The sequence below is a fragment of the Ambystoma mexicanum genome, chromosome 2p, assembly GCF_040938575.1.
Source record: "Ambystoma mexicanum isolate Mex_15411 chromosome 2p, UKY_AmexF1_1, whole genome shotgun sequence".
Taxonomy (NCBI): Eukaryota; Metazoa; Chordata; class Amphibia; order Caudata; family Ambystomatidae; genus Ambystoma; species Ambystoma mexicanum.
The window spans coordinates 1,060,966,089-1,060,978,261 of record NC_090923.1 but is presented as its reverse complement, the minus strand read 5'-3'; the positions used below and the strand labels follow the sequence as shown (position 1 = coordinate 1,060,978,261).

Below are 12,173 nucleotides of genomic sequence, written 5' to 3'. Positions count from 1 at the left end.
AAACATTGAAAATGGTAGGCAGCATTTTGAGGGGGGGCTGTGGGGTACCCCAAACCGCTGGGGGATATCTGCTCCTAGGAAGGGACACCTGACCCCAGGGAGGAGTGCATGACAGGCCCCCTCCCACCCCCCCCCCATTATCTGCCTCCAGGGAAGGCTACATGAGATGGCCCGTCCCTCCATTTGGGGTGGGGTGGAGAGGTGCACCCCTCTTTACATTACAAAATTCCCCAGTGGTTTAGGGTGTCCCTCAACCCCCCTAAAGTGTAGCCTACCATTTTCAATGTTTCTTTGTTTACCAAACTTCCCTTGGCGCAGATGGGCACATTTGTGTGCCATTCTGCCCCCGGGGTGCCCAAACCCTACTGCCTTATCCATTGGGGGGCCTGTCTGACGTTTTGGGGTAAGCCTCTCCCCACACCCAAAATGGAGTGTGGGGGGCTCCTCATGCAGCCCTCCCTGGGGGCAGATTTCTGACCCTAGGAAGGGGCAAATGTGTTTTACTGGGGGGGGGTGAGTGTAGATTTGTTTTTGCTGGGGTGATCGTAGGTAACACATGTTTTTTGTTTCGTTTACAGCTTTTTCTACTTGAGCAGCTGCAATGTTATGCGAGTACTGTTTTTTATTATTCTATGGCTAGGGCCCACTGTCAGTGGGGTGGGTGAGACTAGGGCTGGATTGATGGTGGTGTGGGTGGGGAATGGGCCGCCTGGGCAGATATTCTGGTGGGCTGGGACACAATTGTAGGGGCAGGCCACAAATTGCCCCCCATGCCAGCAGAATATTGGCGTTTCCCTGGGAGCGGCTGTATCCCATGTGGGTTGTCCGTCTGCAAGCCCAGGCTGCATCTCTGGCTGTGCTACGTTACAGATGTCAGGGAATTCAGTACAGCAAACCATTTGTTCCTAGCTCTTACAAGGGAAAAACCACAGGCTTCTTTGTACATCATTTTATTGGCATTTCTTGAAAAACCCCAAACTTTTTACTTTTTGCCCTTTTTGGTTATTTTCTCTCACTCCCCCTAAAGCAAACTAGGATTCCTGGGTGGCGTTATGACCGCCTACATGTGGGGGAAAAAAAAGGGCCAAATTTGTCAGAGATCTCATGTAACAAAAAAGTTACAAGGCATTGAATGGCAACATACCGTAATCGCCAAAAAAGGCCTTGGCACTGGGGGGGGGGGGGGGGTTAAAGCAGTTAAAGGGTTAAACAGATGAACCTAAAATAACAGACATTTAACCCTACAATGCATGTTGTAGCTGTTGAGTTGAAAATATTTTTCTTTGACTTTATGCAAGACATTTTTGCTTGCTCTATTGATCACAGGTCTAATTCTTCTCCAGTGAGTCGCCATCCATGACACCACTGACGTTATAATTATGTGCACCGTGCCACTGGGAGTCCATGCAACTCCCAGGTCAGGGTGACTCAAAGGAACCCTGTAGTCAATTTCCCCAAGCAAGTTTCCCTGCTAACTTGTTGCATAATTTATTGATTGGCAGCTGCACTAGGTATTTTTAGAAGGCCACACGCTTATGCAGCTATTTTACCTTTAAGGAGCAAAGGCATGTTCCCTGCATATCCCCTCAAAATGGTGGCCTGGTTTTAGAAATCCAGTGGCACTCCACAACAAAACCATTTAAGCTTGCAAACATGGAAACTAATGCATGGCCATAAAAGGTCATGCCCTTGCTGCAACATCAGATTGGAAGCTCAGAGTTACAATGACCAGATGTTGCCATATGCATGAATGGGTGTTGAGAATTCAATGCTTAATCTACAATTGATGTGTTTGCCCCAGAAGGTTTCAATGTGGGGACCATCCCTGACTGGGTGAACGTCAAATGTTTGAATGGTACATAGACCTATTAGAAGGTAGATGTAAAACCAGCTCGAGATAGTGTGCTATGGTCTCTGCACCATACAATTGGGATTCAACCCAAAGCAGCTGAAGTGTTTTCCAGAGGAAGATAAAGGCACTCATAAAGCAGCCGTTCTGCATCTGTTGGGCTCTGTGATAACCGACTTCTTTCACATGACCAGAAGAAACCACTCCATGCTCCCTTCTGGACCATCGGGACCAAATAGGTAAATACGAGTCTTTCTTCCCTTAAAAGTACCTGCTACAGCCTACATTCCTATAGCTTGAACAATCACTCTCCTGAAAGGATTGGTATATCTAGGAACATAAATGTACAACTGTTCAAGGCATTTTCTATCATCTTCTGGGATGGCTTCAGAGGAATCCCCAGCTTACTTGGTGATGAAATGTTGGGCCTCCGCTACACAGCTTGGCCACCAAGCCTATTTTGTCCTTCCAATACGCTCTTCCTCTCTACCATCTGCTATTTCAACAGCATTATTCCCACTACTCTCCTCCTACTGCTTTCCACCCTCCTTCCAGTCACTCTCATTTCACTCTCTCACTCAGCCTCACTTACTCCGCTACACTTTCGCTTAATCTCACTCTCTCCACCATGTATGCACTTGTATATCACTTTCTTTCACCAACCAATACCTCACCTCGCAGATGATATCAATATTCTTTCCATGCTCTGCTGCAACGCCCTTCCCCAGCCTGGTCTCTAGGCCAGTCTTCTCCTCCTTTGACATCACTGAACAACCTACGGTCCCTTTTTATGCTACTACTTCCCTTCGCGTTGGTCCAGACACCCACCTGGATCCCTAGGCCAATCACTAGACTTTACTTGCTTGTAATGGTTTTGTACAGGTGTGAGACTTTAGAAAGCATTTGTAGTCCCGCTGCCGCCTCATCCTTGGGTCTGGGTCCTAGGCCTTGGATATCTAGGTGTGGGTCCACCTAAGTTTTGAAATGGCAGTCAGCACAAGATACAGTCGCTTTTAAAGTTCTTCAATGTGTGATCTTCAAATACTGGTCCGCCGTCGTTCTGGACATATGGACAGTGACAACCGCATTTACTTCTTAAGCTCTCCAGCGCATAAAGTGGGTCTTCCTCATAGCCAGTTTGCAGAGTGGTCCTGTTCAGTTCTGCTGTCCTGTTCCCCGCCAGATCTCACGGCTGGGTTGTTCACGTTTTCCCTTTAACGCCAGAAGTTCTGGGTAGTGTAGTCCTTTGGGATCAAAAGAAAAATACTGGCCAGCTTTATGCACACCAGTTAAAGGGCATGAAGAAGAGGTACTTTGATCATTTAGACCCTCCCAATTCATACAAACCGCCTCTGCGGGAGGACTGGCACTGGTTTAGCCTGGTAGGCATATTGTCCCAGGTTGAGAGAGCTTACAATCAACTTATTAAAGTCAGATCAAAGTCAGCTAGCTTGGCTATGGGGGAGTATCTGCATTCACTGCATCTTTCTTCTTGAACCACAAATTTGACAGCACTTTATAACCCTATAACTGAGCCGTTCTGCTTGCATTTGGCCAATGGGATAACCCTTGCCCAGAGGATAACATTGGGTCCAAGAGGTACACACCACTGCTTGTGCGGACACTAGAACATTTCACAGCTCCGACTGCCTTTAACTTCAGAGCGTTCTTTTGGAATTTAGCCTACTGGGTATGAATGGGTTTTTCCTCAGTTAGGTAAACCCTATATGTAACGTTGGATTTTGGATTCAAGTGACTAGGCCAGCAACTAATGAGGCCTGTGATGGTAGATTCCTCAGACATATGTAGCCCTTAGACAATGAGAGTGGGCTCCACTTCGAAGTAAAGTGATGTCAATCAACAAAAAGTGCATTCTAAATTACATATAACAGGTGAATAGTTTTAAAAGCTTATATTGCAGCATGCATATCAATTAGCTTACAAGACTTAGCCCTGTGTTCTGCACATTTATAAAGAGAAACAATGAGAGAAAAAGACTTGTAAATGTGAGGTGCACATACATCGTTTTCAGATGTTCCACAAATGTTGCAACATTTGCACTCAATGCATTGCCAGCGGTATGTCTTCACAGCTGCCATCATGACTGGTGTGAACTGCAGGCACGAGGGATGCCCTAAATGAGAAAAAAAAAAGTTTAGCGTGGCACCGCAAAGAAAGAAAATGCAAAAGACCAATGTTTCCCCATTTCTAGACTTAAAAGTCTAAAACAGTCTTTAAAACTATACTTTAGAATTGTAAATGCAAAACTAAGTGTAGCCAGTGTTAGCCTTTACAGAAAGTCTCCTATGGTGCTTGGTGAATTCACCATGAGAAGTTTCAGAAAACAAAGACATGTAGGCCCCATCAAGTACAGCAGAAACTCTGCCGATCTGTTGGTTGGAGCAACCAGCAAAAGAAAGGCATGCACAGGAGTTGGCTGTATCTCGGAGGTTCTACCATCAAACATGGGAATATTTGTTACCCTGCTCCTGGGTCTGACACCATAATATGCCACACCACCTATTGAATGCAAAGGGTTAGTGTCTACCAGTAATTAATTAATGCATCGACACATTGAGAACATTCAGTACACGAGGGACTTCGTTCTTTTACATTGGACCATTTAGAACCAGCACTGATCATCAAGAGTCCTAATTCAGGAATGTACCTTACTGATCCTGGTGCCTGTTATCAAAGGGGCAATTCTTTAACGACACAGGGTGTTCACCACAAGCCGGGAATACCCACTAAAGCCATGTATATTTGGGTGGGCACAAAGAGCCCTTTAAAGAGAGCAGACTCAGGAGTTAAACCCAGGGAATCTATTTTGGTAACTTTATTTTGCGGCTTCACCCAATCCATTAATTTACACGATATCTTAGCTAAACAGACCCATTGTCGCAAAGACCATATTGTAGACCACACCCACCCTTATCAGCATCTTAGCGACACAACAACTGACATCAAATCATAAAATCACAACAACATAGGGAGTAGTGGTATAGGAATGATTCATTCACTCTTGCCCAAGTCTCATAGTAGAGTGCTGCAGATGGTGCCAATGGAGCAAAACATCTCCCTAACACGGACTGGAACCCTAACTGAACTTCTTTCAGTGGCGGCTGCAGTCTGCCACTTTAATATAATAATTACAAGAACTAACGAGGCCCTAAACAAAACCGCAGTAACTTGCAAGCTCACTTATATGTACTACTTTGTCCATGTTTGTCCTGCAGCCTGCATGAGCTCTTTTCCATCCTTCAACTGTAGCCGGCTTGAGTTCTTTGCCCTACTTCAACTAATAACCGTTCTGCCGGGAGTGCATTCGAGGGGCTCTTACCGTCCAACAGGGCCGCCTATGTTGGTTGGTGGGGCGGTCACTCTCCCAACAGTTAAATCTTAAAGCTGTACCTGCTGATTATGGAACACACCCTAAATGGGCTTCGCTTTTCCTGGCAGGAAGTCAGTGTGACGCACAAAACACCACATGGCCCATTGTCCTCTTTCATCTGTACACCTGTTGCCAAAAGTTCTTGGATGTCACTGGCAACAGGTAGCAACGCTTTCTGAAGTTGATAGCGAGGGTCGGTACATATTCATAGTGCCGCAGAGGTCTCTGCTCAGGAAGTTCCTGGGCACAATTCCAGCATGGAATGAAATGTGCCTATTCTGTCACGTGTGGGCACCCATTCTGCCCTAAGGCGGTAGAAAAGCAGCATACGAGATAGCATGGCATGCCAGAATTCCCCTCATATAAATAACTAGCATAGGCCAGATAAGGTGTGTTAGTAGAATGTAGTGCTTGAAGAATAGTGAAGCGCTACACACTTGGAGAGTAATCTACATTGCAATAGCAATATAGTACTTTAAAAAACAGCAAGCATCACTCAAGTCCTCAAAGCAGTAGATGCCTGTATTGGCCTTCATAAGCCTCATTTTGCAGAAGCAGCCGTTCAGTGTGTTTTTCCATTCATTGCTTCATGTAACCATTCATTTTAGTAAAGTGCTTAGTCTTTATATGGGATACATTACTCACTGTAATCGTATTTATGAAGCTTTTATCTGCTTCATAAATTCACATACTATGCATAGGCCCACATTTAGTGGTAGTCGCAGATTATTACAGGACTTGTTTTCAAAACTCAAAAAAGAACGTCAACTGGGCGCGCTTTTAATACTATTCCTAGTGTGACGTCTACTTTACCCATGGTCCTTCACATGTCGAGGTCCCTCGGATTGTTTTTTCCACCATAATAGTCTGTCGCGTGCTGCAGAGATTCTTTGCTATGCATCTGTATTATAAAGTTTAATATTACATTTGCTGTTCCGCCCCTCACCTCTCGCCGTTCCGCCCCTTACTCACCGCTCGCTTTCAAGCAACCTTCGGCAACGCTCGATGGCAGCTCCGGTTACCTGCGTCAAAGAGAAATCATCGACTAACAATGAATTCGGCCTACAGTGGGCTTTGTAAGGAACACATGGTGGCAACAGTAAAGACAGACAAGTGGTCACAGTTCAAGGGTGTTTACTGAACCTTGTAATGGGCGAGATACACACCTAATCTAAACCTAAATCTAAGATGGGGCAAGCTACGACCATCAAATAATAATCAGGCAGTCATAGTAGCGTCTTGTCAAATAAAAAGGGTCTATACTAAAAAAGAAACTCAATCCCTAATACTAAGTTACAGAAAGTGTGGGATAATGTTCACCAGAAAAGAAAGAAGTTTGCACAAAATGATAGGTCAGGCTGCTATGGCTGGGTCTCCCTTCCCCAGGTTTTCAGCAAGGGACAAGGAGGGACTTCTGAGCACAGCACACTCCTGGGCCTCGACAGCACGAGGTTCACAGTTCAGTTCAACAATATCAAAACATTCAGAGGGCAAGTGTCGTTCCTGCAAAAATCTCCAGCCCTGGAAGGTCTGCCAATTCACAATGACAAACCAAGATTATTCTTTGGTAGCTTTGCACTTTGGCCGATTGCTCTTCGCCCCTAGGATCTCCCTCCGCCAGGCTCGGATCCTCCTTTTAACTCGGGCATCCCTACGTCTTCTAACACAGTTCATGTATTGCTCAGTTGATCAGAAAGCAGGGTTTTCCTTCTCCTAGCTTTCTTTCGGCATCCCTCTGTTGGGTTCACACTTGCCTTTCTCTACAGTACACAACCTTGTCAGAAAGCAGGGTTCCCTTCCCCTATATTTCTCATAATGGGTCAGACTTTCGATTATACAAGGGATTTGACCTGATCCTTGTAGGACCACTGACTCTTCACATCCCCCTTTCCTGGGGCCTTCTGGTCTTCGCAGTTCCAAAAACAACACAAGAGGGGCCAGCGAGAGTCCTTCGAATAAGCACTCCTACGGCGCCTGACCACTCTGCAGCTGGCCCGTGTGTGGGCTTTAACAGTTCAAACATACGCACAAGTTTTTTTTTCTTGTGTTCAAAATGTTGCTACTCGCAACCTCAGGCTCAACACAGTTCGATTTGCTATCAGCTTACTCCGACTCTCCGGATGTGCTGAACCCGTTGGCTTCTCTGATCTCTGGAGTCAAGGTTAGTACCATGGTAGCTAGCTTGCCTCATCGCCCGCTTTATCACTGCGGGAGGCCCCCGTGCAACGTTGACATCTCCTGCTCTGCACGCCAGCTGTAACTCCCAGTATTATGATTTCCTTTTCAGAGACTTCATAGGTCTGAGTTGAAAAGGGCAAGGGCAGTTCCCCCTTCGACGTCCCTCCAGGTCTCGCCCCTTTTCTCCTTCGCTTGAACTGCCGTTTTGGTGTAGCTGACTCCTCGTGCTTTCGGCATTGCTCAAAGTGTGCTTTTGGGCTTTGCCTTTTATCCCTGTGGGGAAGTTAAAGGGCTGTCGGGTCTGCCTGGTTATTGACAAATGCCCGATTCTGCCTGCCCAGTGTGTTGGGACATGTCAGGTAAACAGGTCTGGTGTTAGTCCATTGTCTGTTACAGTGTAAGAGTGTTTGTGTACGAAGGCGGGCAGGGAAGAGTAGCAGGGTAGGAAAGGGGAAAGGTGTCACAAGGAAGGGGCTACCGCACCTCAACCCTTGGTGTCCCACTTCCACTCCCTGAAGACCCCTCGCCCAGGTGATCCTCCCCCACTGGTCCATCCCAGGAACTGGATCCAATAGCAATGGCCATGTCCTGGCCACCTGGACAACAGATCTCCAGGGACTAGCGGGTGAGACACCTTCAGGATTCTCACAGCTTTGGCCCATCACAGTAGGGAGTGGGGGGTGAATATCTACGGTCTTTAGAGAATGCCTATTTCCCTCACATCACTTCCAGTTTATCGTTGTGCTGCCTTTCCCTTCCAATATGGAAAAAATGTTGCCCTGCTCGCGGTTGAAAATATCCCTGGAAAGACGACTGTGTGCAACCGATGTCTTCCATGAGACCACGTCGAAAAGCATTGCAAATCTTGCAAGCTTTCCAAGCCCAAAACTTTAAAGGATCATTGCACAAAGCGTTGGGTCGCCAACGCCATGCAGTCCGAGGCCTCCATCGACGTGGTGGGTGAATCCGACAAAGGCAGCTACGGTGACGTCCAAGCACTTGTAATGTTTAAGATAAATAACTCAGTTCTGATTGAAGATACTTTGTAATGTTGCTTACAGTTCCACATTTGGGACAATGGGTTTGAAGAAGCTTTAGGCATGAGTCAGTGAAAAACTATCGTAGTATAGGTTTCTCGAGTAGGGATGGAGCAGCTATCTAACCTAGTCATCCTTGAGGACCACAGAAATGATTCCCAGACTCCGGCTCCACCATCAAAATTAAGACGCAGGTACCTGCCGGTTTAGGGCTTCACAACCATAGGAATGGAACAAGTTACTTACCTGTAACTGTTGTTCTCCAGCATGGGTCTGGCATGGATTCACATGCTCATGAATATTCCCCGTCGTCAGGCTGGGAATCCTCGGTAAAGAAAAAACCAGTATCAGTTTCGTTTCTGATCTGTCTTTCGTAGTAATAACCAATCACTGGTCTCTGCGTCATACTGACCACAGCCAATGACTGCCCTCTACCTAAGCACCGCCTCTGGCAGCCATCTTCAGATTTGGAAGCACGTGAAGTGGCAGTATGACCAAGTGAAGAGCCGCAGAGGGGTAGGCGGGAGGGTTCGCATGTGAATCCATGCCAGACCCATGCTGGAGAACAACAGTTACAGGTAAGTAACTTGTTCCTTCTCCAGCATGGGGTCTGGCATGGATTCACATGCTCATGAATAAAGAATACATAGCAGTACACACATGCACAACAACGGGAGGTGGCAAAGGCTCAACATTAAGCATTGCATCAAACTCAACATTAAGCATCTTACCTCCTCACCAGGCTCACCTCAGGCGAACAGGTTGCGCAGCACTGCTTGGCCGACCCTGGACTCCTCCCTGGAATCCCGATCGACGCAGTAGAACTTCGTGAAGGTGTGCGTCGACCTCTAACGTAGCAGCCCTGCATATGTCCAGCAGGGGCACACCAGAAAGGAACGCCGTGCTAGCTGCGATCGCTCTGGTGGAATGGGCTCTCGGACGGCCAGGCAGCGGTCGGTTTGCCAACCGATGACAGTACATGATACAGCCGGAGAGCCATCTGGAAATGGAAGCCTTCGAGAGAGCCTTCCCCTGATTGACAGGTCCAAAGTTCACAAAGAGTTGTGACGTCTTCCGAAAACACTTCGTGCGGTCCACGTAGAACTTCAGCGCTCTAGCCACATCCAGCGAGTGCAAAGTCCTCTCAGCCGGCAACGAAGGCGACGGGAAGAATACAGGCAACACCAAGGGTTCGTTGAGGTGGAAGTCCGACGGTACCTTGGGCATGAAGGAGGGGTGCGTCCTGAGCACTACCCTCGTGTCGTGAAAAGTCAAGTACGGGGCCTTGCAGGAAAGGGCCTGGATCTCTCCCACCCGTCGTGCGGAGGTGATGGCCACAAGAAACGCTGTTTTCCACGACAGAAACTTCAACGGGGCCGAGTGCAGAGGCTCGAACTGAGGTCCCATGAGCTTGGTCAGCACCACGTTGAGCTCCCACGCCGGGGCCGGAGCCTTCACCGGCGGGAACGATCTGAACAGTCCCTTCATGAACTCTTTCACCAGACGATGAGACCACAAGGACGTCCGCCCCGTGGTTCTGGTGTATCGGGAGATCGCAGCAAGATGAATCTTGATGGACGCGTGTGCCAGTCCAGCTTTGGCCAGCGTCAGCAGGTACGGCAGTACTTGGGGAGCCGTAATCCGTAGAGGGTTAATCTTCTGTGCGTGGCACCAGACAGAGAACCTCTTCCATTTGTGTCCGTAGCATTTAAGAGTCGAGGACGCCCTGGCCTTTGCAAGAACCTCTCTCCAGTCGGCCGGTATGTCGTATCCTCCAAACTCTAGCGCTGCAGGAGCCAGGCCTGCAAGTTCAGCGATTTCGGGTCGTGGTGGAGGATGGCGCCTCCTTCCCTGGAGAGCAGATCCGCGTCCACCGGCAGCTTGATTGGCGGGGACGCTGACAAGTCCAGAAGGTCCGGGAACCATATCTGCCTCGGCCACGCAGGTGCGACGAGGATCATCCTGCACCGTGACCTCTTGAGCTGGTTGACGAGCCGGATTAGCAGTGGCAAAGGAGGGAACGCGTAGAGGAACAGGCCCTCCCAGGGGAACGAGAAAGCATCGCCCATGCTCCTCACCTGGGGAAACCTGCTGGCGAACCTCCGGCACTTGGAGTTCGTCGCCGTCGCGAACAGGTCGATCTGGGGTGTGCCCCACCGTCGGAAGACGCGATCCACTAGATCCTGCCGTAGTTCCCACTCGTGGCACGAGCGCAGCTCCCTGCTGAGTGAGTCGGCGATGGTGTTTTTTATCCCTGCCAGATGAAACGGCACCAGAAACATCCCTTGGGCGACTGCCCAATGCCACAGGTCCTGCGCCTCCTTGGACAGTGCTGGGGACCTGGTTCCGCCCCGTTTCCTGATGTAAAACATGGTGGTGGTGTTGTCGGTGAAGATCCTCACCACCTTGCCCTTGAGGGACGGAAGGAAGGACCTGAGGGCCCAAAACACTGCACGGAGCTCCAGGACGTTGATATGTAGGGATTTCTCCGTCGGGAGCCAAAGGCCTCTTGCGTGCAGATTTTCGGTGTGCGCTCCCCACCCTTCCAGGGAGGCATCCGTGGTCACTGTCTCCTGGTGGGCTGGGGTCTGGAAGTCCATGCCCGCCGTCAGATGCGCGCGGGTGCCCCACCACCGGATCGCACGTCGGAAACTTTCGTCGAGTGTGATCCTTTCCTCTAAGCTGCCCGTCGTTTGGATCCAGCGCGCGTCCAGGAACTCCTGCAACGGGCGCATCCGGAGCCTGCACATGGGAATGAGGTAGATGCAGGAAGACATCATTCCGAGGAGGGACTTGATGGACCTCACCTTGGCCGCGTCGGCCACCAACATCCGCTGCACCTTGCCCAGGTTGGTCCTGGTCCTCTCCTCCGACGGGGAGGCCAGAAGGGACACTGTGTTGAGCCTCGCTCCCAGAAACAGAGCGTCTTGCACGGGCACCAGGTGGGATTTGACGTAGTTCACGGAGAATCCCAGGTCCGTGAGAAGTTGGACGGTCCTTGCCGTGTGAACCACGGCGAGCTCCCTGGTCTTGGCTCGGATGAGCCAGTCATCCAGGTAGGGGTAGACGTGGATCCCTTTGCGGCGCAGCTGAGCCACCCTGGGTGCCGACCGTAGACCGAAGGGGAGGGCTTTGAACTGGTAATGACGCCCTTGGACCACAAACCTGAGGAATTTTCGGTGCCCCTTCAAGATGGGAATATGGAAGTAGGCATCCTCCAAATCCAACGACGACAGGAAGTCTCCTTCCTCCAGCTGACCCAGGACGTGCTGGAGGGTGACCATCCGGAACTTTTGCGCCTTGATGAACTTGTTCAGACGTCGCAGGTCCAGGATGGGGCGCCATCCCCCCGTCTTCTTCTTCACGAGGAAGTATCTCGAGTAGACTCCGGAGCCCCGAAGCCTCTTTGGGACGAGTTTGATGGCGCCCTTCTTGAGCATCGCCTTCACCTCCAGGAGAAGTTGAGAAGTTGAGGGACGTGAAGTTCTTTCCTGGCCACGGGGGGGACGCGCGGACACTTTCTTTGAAACTTGAGCGCGTGGCCCCAGGCCAAGGCGTCCAGCACCCAACGGTCGGTGGAGATGGACTCCCACACGCTGACGAAGCTCACCAGCCGGCCTCCCACCGGGGTGCTTCGGTGGGGGCCCGACCCCCCGGCCGGTTCAATCCTGCTTCGACGAGGCTTTAGCGCCTTGTCCTTGGCGACGACGGTGGGGTC

General features: G+C 49.7%; 1 protein-coding gene across 8 annotated transcripts in view; it reads right to left on the bottom strand.

Annotated features, from left to right (window-relative positions):
• Positions 1-12,173, bottom strand: part of DPF2 (double PHD fingers 2) — a 763,557-nt gene that overhangs the window by 71,177 nt on the left and 680,207 nt on the right. For all 8 annotated transcript variants that reach the window (XM_069644977.1, XM_069644981.1, XM_069644978.1 and 5 more), the window contains one exon: positions 3,871-3,983. In XM_069644977.1, the coding sequence (XP_069501078.1) occupies positions 3,871-3,983 (113 nt within the window). The remainder of the gene's footprint in view (positions 1-3,870; positions 3,984-12,173) is intronic.